General features: G+C 47.1%; 6 protein-coding genes across 6 annotated transcripts; 3 read left to right on the plus strand and 3 right to left on the minus strand.

The window, feature by feature from the left end:
• Positions 1 to 30: 30 nt before the first annotated feature.
• N7509_013289 (S8/S53 family peptidase) lies at positions 31 to 3016 on the plus strand (the record flags this gene model as incomplete). The annotated part of the gene is made up of 3 exons (XM_056637926.1): positions 31 to 1961; positions 2026 to 2344; positions 2396 to 3016. The coding sequence occupies 3 exons, from the start codon at positions 31 to 33 to the stop codon at positions 3014 to 3016; spliced, it is 2871 nt and encodes a 956-aa protein (XP_056481433.1).
• A 7-nt stretch (positions 3017 to 3023) lies between these two features.
• Positions 3024 to 5376, minus strand: N7509_013290 (uncharacterized protein; the record flags this gene model as incomplete). Its single annotated transcript, XM_056637927.1, has 5 exons — positions 3024 to 3621; positions 3745 to 4032; positions 4504 to 4871; positions 4956 to 5164; positions 5241 to 5376. The coding sequence occupies 5 exons, from the start codon at positions 5374 to 5376 to the stop codon at positions 3024 to 3026; spliced, it is 1599 nt and encodes a 532-aa protein (XP_056481434.1).
• A 1006-nt stretch (positions 5377 to 6382) lies between these two features.
• On the plus strand, positions 6383 to 7574 carry N7509_013291 (TauD/TfdA dioxygenase family protein; the record flags this gene model as incomplete). Its single annotated transcript, XM_056637928.1, has 2 exons — positions 6383 to 6479; positions 6544 to 7574. Coding segments are annotated over 2 exons (1128 nt in total), but the record flags the coding sequence as incomplete, so codon positions are not given.
• Positions 7575 to 7713: 139 nt separating this feature from the next.
• Positions 7714 to 10355, minus strand: N7509_013292 (uncharacterized protein; the record flags this gene model as incomplete). The annotated part of the gene is made up of 8 exons (XM_056637929.1): positions 7714 to 7963; positions 8050 to 8150; positions 8252 to 8529; positions 8587 to 8647; positions 8711 to 8822; positions 8887 to 9092; positions 9144 to 9332; positions 9399 to 10355. 8 exons carry the CDS (start codon positions 10353 to 10355, stop codon positions 7714 to 7716), a joined length of 2154 nt encoding a protein of 717 aa, XP_056481436.1.
• Positions 10356 to 11191: 836 nt separating this feature from the next.
• Positions 11192 to 12288, minus strand: N7509_013293 (NmrA/HSCARG family protein; the record flags this gene model as incomplete). The annotated part of the gene is made up of 3 exons (XM_056637930.1): positions 11192 to 11266; positions 11320 to 11658; positions 11704 to 12288. The coding sequence occupies 3 exons, from the start codon at positions 12286 to 12288 to the stop codon at positions 11192 to 11194; spliced, it is 999 nt and encodes a 332-aa protein (XP_056481437.1).
• Positions 12289 to 14529: 2241 nt separating this feature from the next.
• Positions 14530 to 15688, plus strand: N7509_013294 (bZIP transcription factor; the record flags this gene model as incomplete). Its single annotated transcript, XM_056637931.1, has 3 exons — positions 14530 to 14535; positions 14574 to 15573; positions 15639 to 15688. The coding sequence occupies 3 exons, from the start codon at positions 14530 to 14532 to the stop codon at positions 15686 to 15688; spliced, it is 1056 nt and encodes a 351-aa protein (XP_056481438.1).
• Positions 15689 to 16117: the final 429 nt, after the last annotated feature.

Below are 16117 nucleotides of genomic sequence, written 5' to 3' on the forward strand. Positions count from 1 at the left end.
TCCCAGTGAGCCTGGGAAATCGGAGGGATCATGACCGTCAGTCAAAATGTGGGATTGTTGCTGCAGGCGTCGGAGATGTTTCGTGAGATTGCCAAATATCTCCGCAAACATGGCGCCACCCGAGAGTCCAAGCACTTCTACAGCAGCGTAATGGCTCATTGCCTAATGATCCACGATCACATCAGCCGCATCAAATCGTTCGTCGCAGATGATAACAGCCTGATCACGAGCATCCTGCTTCGACTCGAGGCGACTGTCACTGTGAATATTTTGGAAACGCGACTGGTGCTCCCGACCACTGCTTACCCTCGACTTGCGGCTCTAAGCGACATCTGGAGCCAGACACAACGCGAGAGCGGTTTGATTGACTTGCAGCGCATAACACGATTGGTTGAGCTTGCAGGGGATCCTGGGAAGCAGGAGGAGATGATTGAATTCTTCGAAAACTGGGAAGATGACATTAAGAGCCAATACCCCGACGACCCTAGTCTGTGGGCCCAAGACGATATGCCCAGCAGAGCAAAAGTCAGAGGAGATCCTTCATACGTGGTTTTGAATGCTTCCCAGTCACTTTTTCGAGCCTTGGTGGAGTCGAAGGACTGTACATGCCAGCCTACGCATGACTTTAATGTTCGACTTTGTCTGGGCACCTTTCGAAACTCCCAAAAAGCCGAGAAAGAGCGAGATCACGACTGCGGATTCGACATATTTTTATCAAATATGCAAGAGCAATGGCATGAGGCAGATGTGTGTTTCGCCAAGAGTGCTGGAATCAACTTTGGGCAAGCCGACAAAGCCGCACAAAGCCCGAGGATTCCCGCCATGAAGATCAAGAATCTATGCGAGCCCATTAGAAAGAGGCAGCCTTTTGATCGCCTTAAATTGAGAGTCGGGGAAGATGGACGGCTGTGGAAGCTGCGATCCGAAAAATGTTCCTTCGCAGTGGATGAAACTAAGGAACCGGTATCATTGCAGCATTTCATCCAAGGTCAGTATAGGTCTCTTACCGACAAGACAAAACGTATCCTGGCGGTGATGCTCGGGTATGCTGTTCTTTATCTTCACGAGACTCCCTGGCTCACGCCATCATGGGGTCCTTCGAACATTTTGTTCTTCCATACGACCTCGTCAGCGATTCCTCTCAAGCCCTTTCTCCAAACCGAGCTAGCAATGAATGACACGGTCCCTTCTCAAAGCAATCCTGCCATGGATCGAGATAATTTTGATCCAGATGATTTCGACCCAGATGATTTTGATCCCAACGATCTAGACCCCGATGATATTATGGTCCACCAGTGCCCACATCTGGTGACACTGGGGATTGTCTTAATGGAATTGTATCTCGCAACTCCGTTTGAAGAGTTAGCCGAGAAATACGGGGTTCTATTGAATGATCGGACGAGATCTATCGATGCGGAGTTGGTTTTTGAACAATGCAAAAAAGAAATCCCGGAGAATTCCCAATTTCACTACGCCGTGAAAAAATGTCTGGACCCTAAAGTGTGGGAGGATAAGAATGGCGCCCGATTGAGTGGTAACACATTGAAATCAACAATTTACCATGAGATTGTTGGCCCCTTGGAAGATGAGTTAAGCCAGGCATTTAGTTACATTCCTCTTGACCAATTGGATGTTGTTGCGCAGGGTTTAGATCTTGCCAGTTGGGGCCAGGCCATTCAAAATCACCACGCCCCTGCTCATTCTTCCGAAACACCCATCCAAATGCCATTTAGGCAATCACATGGGCTTCTATCAGCCCACGATTTTAAGGATCAATATCAGCAACAGCGGAGTTCTTCGCCATTTCTTCAAGGTTTTGTCGCATTGCCGGCGATGCCGAATTTTCACCCTATTTCTTCTATGATGACTGTACCCCAACCAGAGAATTCGGTTCCGGTTTACTATGCAAGCATGGATTTTTTTGACGATGAAACAACCTCCGAAGAGCACTCAGTGGAAGCGTAAGTGCATCTCATTGACCTCCCCAGCTGAAGACCTAGCTAAAAGTCAGGATACATAAAACAGGTGTATCAATTACCGGAATTGGCGCCGAAGGTTCAAGGATGTCTATGAGAAGTACATCACACAACCACCCAAAACACCAGTTAAAATTGCTATTTTTGATACTGGGGTGGATCAGACACACCCAGATGTGGATGCATGCATTGAGCAAATCAAGGGTCGATTCAATTGGACCAACGAGAAATTTCCTGACTTGGTCGACGATTACAATGGACATGGAACTTTTACCACGAGCTTGCTGCTGGAATATTGCCCTGATGCAGAAATCTATATTGCAAAGATATCCGACGGGAAGCCGGTTGGCCCTGGTATCATTGCCAAGGTAATACTGGTCAGTTAGTTCTCTTCATCGAAATTCACTAACCTCGCACAGGCCCTCGACTATGCGGTTAATGAATGGAAGGTTGACATCGTTTCTATGTCATTTGGGTTTCGATCCCGGGATGTTGAAGGCTACGAAGAGTTGGAACGTGCCATTCACAACGCATACTCCGCCCATGTCCTTCTCTTTGCTGCTGCTTCGAACAGCGGGGCCAACCTGGACAGGGCCTATCCGGCACGCGATGAGAATGTGATCTGTATTAATTCAACCGATGCGAACGGGAATCGATCGCCTTTCAGTCCTACAGCCCTTGCGGATGTACTGAACCTGGCCACAGTCGGCGAGGCCGTGGAATCCGCTTGGCCAATGCGGTACTGCGATCCCCCATCCGGGCTCAAACATAAATCGGGGACATCGTATGCCACCCCCATCGCGGTCAGTATTGCGGGTTTCCTACTGCAATATGCCCGTTTGTATATTCTCGATAATGCACACCTGTTGCAACGGCAGTCAAAAATGAAAGCTGTCCTTCGGAAGATCGCCGAGAAAAGCCTGGAGTCTCGAGCCCGCGATGATTACCATTTCATTGCCTTGAGTCTCTATTCAGATAATCTTTTTGGCAAGGATCAGGACTTTATTAACTACACATTGCGGGATATACTTCGACAGTAACTAGCCATTAAAGATTTTCTGCACCGCTTGATTGTGGCACGCCGACCGTTACCAGCTCGTCCCCTTCTGCCAGTTGCATTCTTGTCCAATCTCCATCGCCATCGTGAACAACCAACTCTTCCTCCTCAAGAATGAGAATTGGCTTAGGTCCTTCCACTACCTCAGGCTCATTGCCCAGCATAGCGCCCTGCTTATAATCCACCGCCTCGCGCACTTCATTCGTCTTCCTCGCCACCTTTATCTTCCTCACGCGGAACGCCAGGACAAAATCCCCACCGTCTTCCCAGTGGACACCATTCTTCCTCGAGTGGGTGAGCCCAACCTTCGGTCCCCCAGATACAGGAACTACACCACCGCTCCACACCGTTCCATCCACTGTGGCACCGATATCACCACTGATCCCCCGCCCTGTCTGCGAATGACCCGTCTTTGCCCCGTGGACAACCTTCAACCCAACGATGAGGTACAACGGCTTCCTGTAGCGAGATCGCTCCAACCACCTCTGCACCGCAGGTGATGCATCGATGCATTCCTCCTGGATATAAGCGGGCCGAGGCACAAATTGCGTGGTGGTGAGGCTCTCGAAGCGGAAGCTCTCCTCGTCACTGTATAAAATCAGGACTTTCTCTCTTCCGCCATGAATTTATATGGGATGCCAGTGCGGGGTGCGGGTGCGCATCAAAAATAATTGTGGATTTCACGGAGTTGATAAATAATAAAATACGAACCTTTTTTCTAATCCTCCCTCGAGATCAATTCCAAACCCAAGGACCGAGAGAAACTGGGTGAGGATTCCGAATTTCCCCGCCCGCATGCGCTCGCTGGAGAAGGTGACATTCTTCTTATCAGATGAGAATATCCCAGACTCGGTCGGCAATGCTGCAGTAAAGAGGGGCTGCTCGGGTTTCTGCAGCGAGGTAATCAGATTGCCTAGTTTAATGGGCCCGGTTGGCGGCGGTGGGTAGTCCCATGTGGGAGCGAAGAAAAAGTCCGGGGTTTGACTGGCCATTTCGTAACTGAATTGAAATGGAATTTGTTTTGTCGGGTGAAAAGGAGGGGTTCAGTTGTTTCTAAATCTGACTTCCGATTCCGAAGATGCAAATGGGACCTTGTGATTGGGGCGCAGGACATGCGTATTTTCAGAAAAATGGATACAATTGGATTGACACGTCAATGGATGTCCCTGCTTAATAACTAACAGGAAACCTGGAACATTGTCTGGAGTTTGAATCGCTATTCTAGCCAAAGGCGGAATTAATGTTTGCATATCCATTTGTTCAGCCAATCCTAGGGTGTCATCCACAAAAGAGTACTCAAGTGCGGGTCCACTACTAGTAATCTGATCACTAAGCTGGAGGCCATTCTGAGATCTACTTATTTAGCAAAAGCTTCTTGGAAGATATTGAGTCCGAAATCAGAAAGGAAAATCAAAATACACCAAGAAAGAAATTTGTTGTGTAGATACTCAATTTCAGACCTTCACATACCCCGTATCATTTACTCCCTCATACTCCCGAAATGGCTTCGGCGCACTCGTACTCGTCATAGTGCACTGCCAAAGCATTCTCCTCTTGTCCTCTTCCTCCTTGTATTTAGCTAACTGTCCAGTAATACTATGCATAACACCACGATTATGGAATATGACCAAATCACCCTCTTCCCAGCGATGCGCGTAGATATTCTCCGCTGCATAGATCTTGCGCTGCATGCTGTAGATCTTGTTTCGAACTTGTCTCACGTCGTCCATGATCGTGATTTCTCCTGTTGTTGGGTTTCGGGTGCTGAGTTTGTAGACGCAGCAGCCGTGGACTTGGAGGAAGGGTCTTTCTGGGTTTAGCGGATTTCTCCAGACCATCTACAGAGGACGGAAATAGGAATGGTTAGTGAGACTGTGGATTTGAATTTGATGACATTTAATTTCCAAGAGGTGAGCACTTACGGGGTGTTCAGCCACTTTATTCCAGCTCCAATCCGACAATTTCTCAACGGCCACTTCACGTCCCATAGTGGGAATAGTAAGGCCATCCTCAGAGGCCTTGCACTGCCTGATATATTCGTAGGCCTGAGGCGCATATGTGACAGTGGTATTCAGAGCAAATTCCTGCTCATCGGGGCTCAAAAGAGCGAAAGCCCGAGCGCCTGAGAAAACTAATTTGTTTTCCAGTCTGTCAGCCCCGTGTTGGGAGATATGAAACAATTTGAATAGGATAGGCGTTCTACTCACAGGCTGTAGCCCCAGCTCCAATCTGCTTCTCCTGTCCATCTGGGAACTTAACTTTTTGGTCGGGCAGATTCGGACTGCGGATTGAGTGCAAGATCGTCACTTCGCCAGGCAGTCGCTCGTAGAATGGAGTGTCCATGTGCCATCTGTATGGGCGGGTGTATCCATTGTCGAGCTCTTCTTCAGTGAGAGGGGATTCATGGAATAGGGTATGGTCCTGATAAAAAAAAGAGTTTGGTTAGAATCGCACTTTACATGACATTCAATTTCAATGTTGCCACTGAAAACATAGTCTTTGGAATACTAACCAAGTGAACAACCTCAATCTCCTTCAACCCTTCATAATCGTAAAACTTTCCAGAGCCAATAATTCCAACTTGCGGAGCTTTAGGATGTCTCCCGGCTTTATACGCGGAGAGTATATTTTTCGGATCACTGACGGCTTTTTCGCCAGCGGAATGGATGTCGGATGCACTTTTGTCGAAGATCTTTGCAAGCTTTGGAAGGATGGTGGCGTCGATGCCTTTTTGTTTCCGGATGACGATTACTTGGTTTTCAAAAAAGGGCTTTTTGGAGAGTCTTTTTGTCTGTTTCTGTCAAGTTTTCTAGCTCCAGAATGGTCATTCTTGGGGGGAGTTGGATTTCGGCGCCGATTGCTGAGCTTTGTCTGATTTCATCTGGAAGGATTTTGAATTTTAGTCCTGTGGGTTCCGACATCTTGGATAGTGGGATATGAGGGGGAAAAAAAGACAGAATGGAGATACTCTGAAAATTGTTCTGTTGAAATTACTTCTTTTATTCTGTGTTGTTGTTATTGCATTCTTATAGATCGATGCAATGGAGGCGGAGCGGGTGGGTTCGGAAATTCACCCACCTCCTCTTTGGGCGAGATCTCGACCGCATCATCGCGATTAGATTGTGTAGATATCTTATCTGGGGTAAACAGTTCAGGTTAAATCTACTTAGACATAACCGAGAGTAAATAGTCTAGCTGGGATGGGTTTCCACAAGTCACCCGCTTGTATGGATCTAATTTATACAAATCCGCGGAGGTTGGCCTTGTATAAAGACGACAGATCTCTGGAACCTCAATAACAACAATCAATTGTTTGCACACCCCAGGGAAAACACCTCTAAAAACAGATATCATGGCCGTGGATTTCCGTCCTCTCCCTAAGACCAACGAGTCTCAAGTGGACTTTGGCACTGAGCTGAGCGGATTGAATCTCGAGAATCTCAGTGGTAAGTTGATATCTAATAAATCATCACATACAGCGATACACATACTAACTCCAAATCTATAAAGATAATGACTTCACCATCCTCCGCAAAGCCCTCTACGAAAACCAAGTAGTAGTGATAAAGAACCAAAAGAATCTCTCACCACGCGCCCAATACGAACTCACCCGACGTTTCGACCCATCAGCCGGTCTCTACAGCCACGGAAAAACAATCGACAAGCGCAGTGTCCTGCACGCAGATTTGACCACAATCCCTCACCAGCCTCAAGTGCAGGTCATTGGAAGTGGCACCGTCCCCGAATACGAAGGCCTATTCAACCTTCAATTGAAACATCCTCACCACAAATCTTTCCACAAGAATCCCATCCCGTCCGACCAAGATGCCAATTTCACGCATTTCTATCGCTGGCATATCGATTCGGCCATGTATAATCTCGACCCGCCACTAGTTACTTCTCTGCTAGCGGTGCAAGTACCCAGTGATCGCCGTCAAACGCTTCGCTACGACGATGAAACAGATACAACCATCGACGTCCCGCTCGGAACAACGGCATTCTTCAGCGGTTATCGGCTCTACGAAATGCTCACAGATGATGAAAAACACTTCGTCCGCACTAGTAAAGTCGAGTACGCACCACACCCATATATCTGGATGAGCAAGGCGAAATCCCGCTCCAATGGTCTAGGCATAATATCCGAAGGACTCGAACTCTCCGAGAACGACTTACCCCCATTCGAAGAGTCGAAGATAAAAACATACCCTATGGCGTGGAAGAGTCCCATCACAAACCAGCTAGCAATGATGGTCTATCCAACCTGCGTGCGCAAAATTCATCTCGAGAATGGAGATGTTCTTGACGATCTTGATGAGGTGAGAGAGAAGCTGTACAGATTGCAGAGAAGGGCGATTGAGCCGCAGTTTGTTTATGCGCATGATTGGAAAGAGGGGGATTTGGTACTTTTTAATAATCATGGCGTGATGCATTCTATTGTTGGTTCGTTCAAGGAGGATGAAGTCCGTCTTTTTAGACAGTGTAATATGGCGGCTAGTCGGCCTCCATTGGGTCCTGGGGATGATGTGCCGGGGGCTGAATGATTGGTCATAATCAAATTGCTTTCTAAAAGCTTCAAAATTGGGCTTAACACACTCAAAGAGACAAGACAAACGTTCCATTCAAATTCCATCTCAATACTGTCTCGTCTTACAAAGTTTCACAAAATGCTCTTAGTCCAGCTCAACCCATGAAGAACCACGGCTCCCGCTCAGCCCGCAGGCTCTCGGCGGGAAGTTTCATCGGGACAGGGATTGTACCATTGAAAAGACTGAGCTCGCGACATTCCGAGTCAGACTCCAAACTGTTTGAAGCAGTCGTTGCTTTGGCGGCGGTGGATGTCTCGCTAGTAACCGGAACCAGAACGCCACATTCCCAGTTCCGACAATTTATTTTTGGTTCGCCGGTAGCGCGATCCTTAACAAGACGACCCCTAGAAAAAATATGTCAGTGAGATTGGAGAGCCCAATAAGATCAAAGATATTCCATGGTATTCCAGCCACGCTTCTTCCAACTTACCAGGCAGATTCCGAGAGATTGGCACTTCCGACATAAGCCCATCCTTTGCACTCGGAGCCATCTGGGAGTGGAATCGATTCCGAGGGTCTGACAAAAGCAATCTAAGATAAATAAGATTAGCAGTGTGTCAATAACAGAGCCCGAAGTCCCATTCCCGAGGATATATAAATCAGACTCAAGCCAGAACTGGGGGCCAACAAACCTTGTTATGCATGAGAACGTCACGCTGGCTCTGACAATCCCTCAAGACACGCCTTGGCAATTTCGGATTATTCCAGTACTTCGAACCAAAGCAGACCGTTCCCCCAATATCCTGTGGTCGACGGCCTGCAGCCCGGGCTACAGCCTCCACGGTTTTCTGAGAGGGAAAGTAGACTCGGAACCGGTCTTTCCATTCCTCGCATGACCCTCGTAAGGGACTCGTCGCTTTGGCCGCTGGCTTGGTGTTGCGGAACTGATAGTCTGTGCTTCCATCATCACCTGAGAGGGTTTAGTATCGAGTAAAATCATAGAAAATGGAGAGGGGGATGTTTTTACCCTTGCAAGCGAGATAAATTCCGCGAAGAAGATCTTCGTTAAGCGCACCGAGGGAAGAAGTCTATCGATCATAGTCAGAAAGATCGCTTTTCAAGCATGTGCCCCGACATATATTGTGACTTACTATGAAATCAATGTTGACGGGCGACTGGGTTCGTAGGCCTAAATTCGACACAGCGCGGCCTAGCCCCGTGTACCCAGTCCATCTCCAAGTTTCAGCAGTGTGGGATCCGCCGCTACGAGAAATTCAAATTAGAAAGGCGAACCTCCGATAACAGATGACATAGGCGTGTAACTCACATTGAATGTACAAAAGCGTATCGGGCAGTTTTGGTAAAGTCAAACTTGGCCACTTTTTCAATAACACCCTGTGGATATGAGCTGGCTTTGAGGAAAATGACGAGATCGTTGTAGAATTGTGTGTAGGTTTCGTCGTTGGTGTTACCGGATGAGCTCTTCGCACCAGTTGTCTTTGTCTTCAGAGGTAGATCGATGATGAAAACAGTCTATTTTGTTAGTATCTCAGGAAGCTCATTTTTCTGTGGGTAGGAACTGACATTTTCCATCACATTCTGCGCACCCCAGTCAACTTGAATGAGATTGGCAGTGGGAACAACGATTCGAAGATACTCCGAGTGGAAAAGTAGCATCAATTTGGAATGCATGATATTTATCTGGCCATCGAGGGAAGGGAAACAAAATCGGAGATTGGGAATAGTTGCAGCATCTGCCTCATAAGCAGGGCGCTATTTGCAAAGTCAATAATTCACCGTCGTTTCGCTGGAAAAGGGGGGCTGGTTAGGCTTGGTTACCTCTTCATTTGCGGCGTGAACCACAAGCAAAATCCTTGTTTGATTTGTGTTCAGTTTGCCCAAAATCCATTCCATATCCCATAGGAATGAACTGAGAACGGCAAGTTCCAAGTCATCTTTTTGGAGCACTTCTTCAATCGAGATATCGTCGTGCTTGCGAGGGGAGTTAGATAGGCGCGTCTTTTTCACTATCCCAGATGGCCATTGAATTCCTGCTCCGGAGGGGGGCCGAAAGTTGACCATTGAGGGCGGGTTGCGCTGAACGTTGGCAGTCGGGGCGGGTTGAGTCGGAGCAGACTGAGTCGGAGTAGGTTGAGTCGGAGCGGGTTGAGTCTCGGGTGTTGGAGAGAAGTATTTGACATTGACGACTTCATAGCCTGGCGAACCCAACCTCGGATTGCGGTTCACCGGGCGCTTGCCCTTTCTATCAAAGGCGGTCTGAGATGATATAGCCGTAGATGTCTGATGGGAACCTAGAACTTCAAATCCAGGTGAAGGGGAAATCCTAGCAGCCTTTGGCAGACGCTCAGGTGAGGCCTCGACTTCCGAGGCCTTGCGTTTGCTCAGGCGCATGAGACGTTCTTGTTCCATTTGCTTGCGGTCGAGCCCAAATATTCCCTGGGTCGTTGGTTGATTGCTGGAAGAACTTTGAGCATCTGTGTCCTGACGTTGAGGCGACTTTTTGGGAGATTTTTTGACCTGAGGCGATGTGTTGGCCAGTGACAGTGCGATGGCATGTTTGAGATCGTAGTCATCCTCCGCAGCATCGGATTCATTGTCAGTATCTGAGCCGACGACCGAGTTTGATTTTGGAAAGACCACCTGCACATCGGACTCATCATCCGACTCTTTTGTCAAGTCCACGACGCGATCTTGGGATGATTGCTTCTTCGCCTCTTTGAGAGAAGCTTTGATGGCTGCTGCCATCATGGCGTCCTCTGAGTTTTCCGAGGCCATTTTGATGGTCGGGAAGTTTGATCAAAAGAAAGTGCGGTGATGTGGTGAAGTTGATAGTGCGGGTAGATGACGGGATGTTGTTCCCAGAGTTGCAAATGGGAATGACCAAGTGCGAGATACGCGTCACTTCGGTGTTAAATGGCAGCTTCGACCAGAGTAGAGTGGGTTCCTCTTGCCATTTGAAAGGAAAGAAAAGATGGAAAATCAAATTCCGATGAATTTAGTCATGCACTCCACGTTGTTGCAAAGTTATGTACGATCCGATCCGCCGTGGCCACCGCCGCCCTTGTTTACCACGGGTCACGTGAACATCGTCCGTATACAGCCACAGCCACAGCCACAACTTCAACTTCAACTTCAACTACATTATGAATTTAGGATATATCCTATGGCAAACCCCATTTCTAGAGATATTGCCGACTGTTAGTAGCAATTTGATGGTACAGATGGACTTGGGTCCCTGTCACGTAGACTCCTTCAATAGTGCTACTACTAGTTTGCCACACAATAACTAACTAACTACACCTTGGGACACGCCTATGTACACGATTCTGCTGTAAGATCTTGGCCTTTTAGATAAAGAGTATTAAAGAGTAGTAAAGAGTAGTAAAGAGTAGTAAAGAGTAGTAAAGAGTAGTAAAGAGTAGTAAAGAGTAGTAAAGAGTAGTAAAGAGTAGTAAAGAGTAGTAACTACTTGTACTGTACTTTGGCTACTTTAACAAGCACTAATTTTCCAACAACCCCTGCATCCATACACCTTTCAACACACTTTAGACCGCCACTTCCACAAATCAAGATCAGCAAGGTAGATTACTGTCAAAATATCCCAGCCCTTACTAGCCAATGATGTTGGACCAGTCTTGCTTTTTGAAATAACCTGCCACGCTATCGAGCTTGGGCGTATGTTCCAACTATGTATGTTAGCGTAAATTAACTACCTCACACAGTATGGCATGACACTCACATCCTGAGGATGTACGATGGCTGGATCGCCTCCGTAGTATCCAAACTCCTTCCAATAAGCCCAGTTGTCGTCGAGTTCCCGTTGTAGTTCAGAAGGAAATGGAACAACTGACTCTCCTTTGGGAAGCACGACGGCTTCAGCTTTCATACCTGTCACCTGCGAAAAGGTTTCGATCAGGTCGCGCAGCGTAATGCGACCTCTATAACCGATAACTTCCTTTGCAGCTGACTCAAGCACTAGGGCTCTGACAATGGGCCCAGTATCTTCTTCTGCAGCAATAAATGGTAGTTCCACGTCAGGGTCGAGTCCGCCAATAAACTGGACCACTCCACTGGAATTCTGCATAGAATAAGCTAATGTTCAAGTAGAAGGAGGGCAACACACTACCTTTCTAGGAAGGGTGATTGGATTGGAGACAAAGTTGCTCAAAAAGTACCCAGCCTGGAAAATGCTCGTTTTCGCCCATAGCTCGGGGTGGTTCTCTCTCCCATAAGTCTCACCATTTGCTTTGGAATCAAAATGATAGACATGGCTGTATTTCCCTCCAGACCATTTGGTTGCATCGGACAGGGATGACAGCACAAACCGTTTCAAAGAGGGAACCTTGGCTGCAGCATCGATAACATCCTTCAATTGTTGTGTCTCATGATTGGCGGCCCAGATATTCAGAGGCTGCGCTGCTGCTGTTGCTTTCGCTTGACTGGCGGGATCGCCAAACAGCCCCCAAAAGTCGCTAACAGCGAAGATGACATGCGCATCCTCAAATGCCGAGCCAAGTGACGATGGATCATTCAAGTCAGCTTTAACGATATCTGCACCACGAGCAGCTAACGCTTGCGCTTTCGAGCCGAGAGGATTTCTAGTAACCGCTCGAACGCGCCACTCGGGTTCCTGGAGGAATGTTTCCGCAACGGAACCTCCCTGGTTACCGGTGGCACCGAGGATGACAATGAGTTTCTGGAAAGCCATGAGGAAGATACGTTTGGAATGACTGGAAAGCTGACGATCTTGAATGGATTCAAATTAACGGACTAATAGACTGCCTCCGTTTTTATAGTTAACGGCCCTACGAGAATCGTTGATCTGAGTTGTCGAGTCATGGCAGTATCGTTTTCATTATCCACGACCAGCTCATTATTCAGCTGCTTACAGACAAGCTTAAAAAAACTTTCCGAGGATCCACCCACCTGAACCACGGAACCTTTAAAAATACGAGTATTTGCTACGGGGAAAAATATCAATACCGAGATTTACCCGACTATTTAGCTTTGGATTGAATAGTAATCATTCCGAGACTTCCAACAACCCAGAGAGTCTGTAGTAAGGAGCCCCACACTGTTCCTGGTAATCGTTGTTTATGCTCAATGCCCTCGCATGCTTTAATGTAGTAATGGTCTGATTAGTGATCCAACCGTACCCTTGTGTCAATACCACGAGGGTCATTACAAAGTTGATCGGAAGAGCGGACCGTACTTCAGATAACCTTTTGCATAAATAATTACGCAGAATAACAATGACAAATAATGAATAAGCACTCAATTTTAACCATTGTTTGATTTATGATAATTCAGTGCCCTGTGCATAATACACATAAGGGCGCTGAAAATGATTCAAGTAAATTTATCCTCAATACCGTTACATCGCAATGCTCTTGCAAATATTCCTCGTCTTGATAAGTGGGACTACGGATCAACTTAACGACACTAACGGACTGCTCTTCCTTTTGCTCATGTCTGGAACTCTGCTTGACGGGGAATTCATGGGCGTTTATGTTGCCGATGCTGCTATTTCGCACGTCAGGGTCCTTACTAGGAGCGGTAGTACTGCCAAGGGCCTACAGTCGTACCTTGTTTCTTGTAAAAGAAACCCGTGCCGGGAGGTAATTTGTTCCACCCGATGTAATTCCTGCGTTATTCTATTCTTACATTTTCAATGCTTCCGGGCCCAAAGGATATTCAAGGCCGATGATAATAAATTGCCAGCCAATACTCTCAGAACTTCTCTAGTGAATTAGCGAATTAATCAAGCGAAGTACATATAATGGTTTCTTTCTTTGATCTCCTCCCACCACAACATTCCTTAGCGCCCCATCAATCCCTAGACCTTACAATTGGAACAGCCCTAGCCCGCCGAATGCCACCACCGCTGCGCCTCCACACAGTCCCCAAACACCGTTATCCCATCCTCTGGGCCCCATTATCGTGACCCATGTATCAACCACACATACAACAGTCCACGCTGTCAAAATAGCTCCCATCTCTTTTCCCTTTTCTTCACAATGAAGCCAAAACAGCGCACCTGCCACAGCTATATCGCGTATCCCAAGGAATATCATTGCTTTGTCGGCTATGTCACGGCCTTCTGGTGTAGTAGGTACGACCCCAAGAGAGCTTGCAGCAACAGACGGAGATATAAGGGCCAAGGCTCCGAGAGAAAAGACAGTCGTCGTTAGGCCAAGGCCGATGAAGCGCCATGTTGAACGAGTAAAGAGGCGGTTAGGGAAAGCCATAGTATATCGGGCGCCAGAAATTGAATGGTAATTTCTTAGTAGAGGCTGGGATGAAAGAGCTTTTCTTTTCGATACTCATGCCATATGAGTTGTGGATCCTGAACTTTATATACCCCAGCACCCACTTGTAGTCAGCTATTTCAGCGCGGAGAGTTTAGAAATGCTCTGGTTTTATCCACACCTCCAGCTGATGAATAATCAAAATTGTCGACAGGGATACAAACCTGCCAAGAGTTTCAGGAATGCAACAACGTGCTCCAAAATACATGTCAGGTTTCCCGTGGAGCGGAGCGTGTAGTGTAATATGTGGAGAATGCAAACCAAGTGCACCAGTAATAAACTTGAAATAATTAAAAACAGAGCCACTAAATATTGGCATATTTACACTGTTTATACATATTGCACTCCCGATATCACACACGAAGGCTTGGACATATGCTGCCGTTTCGCATTCTGTCCACCACCGTATCAACGAGCGCAGACCACACACTCAAAACCAGCCACATATTGAAAGACCTTTCTTCTTCCAGCAGTGGAGAACCCAATGGAAAGAAAATAATATCAATGACCGATCCTACTATTTCTTTTCCAACGGGCGTACTAGGAGCCGAGGGCGCAAACAATAACCCCTCTGGGAGAAACCCGCAAGGAAAAAAAGAGAGGGCGTCCAAGAATACAACCAGGAGAAGAGACGAGCAAAAATGTTAGTGTTTTGTCCAACCAGAGACATATACTGAACTTATAGCTGAACTACAAGAAACGCAAAACCCAAATCAGGCTAGCACAACAAGCATATCGCGAGCGCAAAGAATCTACTATAGCATCACTAAATGACCGGATTCATCATTTGGAAGGACTTGTGGAGCAAATGAGCACAACATTTCTTTCCTTGAGTGATGATCTGGTAAAATCCGGGGCGTTGGCTCTGGCACCAGATCTTGCACAGACGATCCAGCGATCTACGAAACACTTTCTGTCTCTCACAAACCAGGCAGTTTCAATCGTGGATGGAGGCCCTGGGAGGGTGGAAACCGACAGCTATTTGTTGCCCCCGGACCCAACCTTACACATTAGGAACGCCTTTGCTAGCGCTGAAGCCAAAGGCAATCTCGCCGACGGCACCATTATTCCCACTCACTACTCTCCACTTCTGTCATTTCGCAGTGACAATACCACCACAAGGAAAAGTGTAGAATCAGGATTCGTCAATCGACTTCGCCTTGCCTGTCTTAAAGTCGGATACAAATGCCTAACTGATCCAACTTCTCGTCCCCAGACTATTGAACAAAGATTTGGGCTTCCCTTAGGCAAAGTGACACGGCAACGCTTGTCACATATTCTTCAAACACTTCTGCAGAATGGTCTCCACATCCATTCTGGTGAGCTGGAAGTCCCTTTCTTTGGTATTGGTGGTGCCGGGTCGCACTACATCGATTACCGGAGGGATTATATCACGGAAAATATTATTGACAGGCAAAAATCCATAGATGCCACTAATCAGCAGTTCGCTCATGAGATGCAGGATGCTTGGTTCGATTGTTACGACGTGGAAGGGTATCTTAAAGAAAGGGGCATCTTTCCGGTCAATACTTCCGAGCATCCGGCAGAAGCCCGACCGTACTCAGCTTCTCGAAGTGATAATAATGGTGAGCTGCAGGACGGCCAGAACTGCCTCACAATTTCGCAAAAGGCTCAGCAGTACGGGACTACAGCAAAGTTCGTAGAAGAACGAACCCTGATTCAACGTAAGTGCCCTACTATCGTAGTAATCACTACATGCCAGGCTGACATACATATCAGAGCTTACTAGATGCTATATTTGTCTTGGACGCTCTCCTGGATTTCCTCTCCTGGAAGTAGAGCGCTTTGTGATGGAACTGGAAAACATGTGTTGATTCTGTGTACCGAGGATCTTGCTGCTGTTGCTGAGTGTGATTGGTGATCCCCATTGCTCAAAAGTGCTTGTTGGAGGCGGTATGCCCTGTGTACTAAATTTTCGGAAATAATTGGGCGTTGTCCTTCAATGAATATTCTTTTGACTGCTAGGGCCCATCTAATGAGTTAATAGCTATGCAGGTGCTTCCCCACACGAAGCAAGACATCTAGCATCCAAGCTCCATAAAGACGAATGTCAAATCTGGAATATAGAAAAGACATTGAAAACAGCGCCGTATAGCCACATCGAGTGCGGCAGATCCATCTAACTTTTCCTGCCACCGGAAAAACTGTCTCCCCTATGCCATCCGGTGCTTACAGGCTGTTTTCTCAATAGAGGTCTTTGATTAATCT

Source organism: Penicillium cosmopolitanum (assembly GCF_028827165.1).
Source record: "Penicillium cosmopolitanum strain IBT 29677 chromosome Unknown utg000012l:1.0-3308103.0:1.0-3310761.0, whole genome shotgun sequence".
NCBI lineage: Eukaryota > Fungi > Ascomycota > Eurotiomycetes > Eurotiales > Aspergillaceae > Penicillium > Penicillium cosmopolitanum.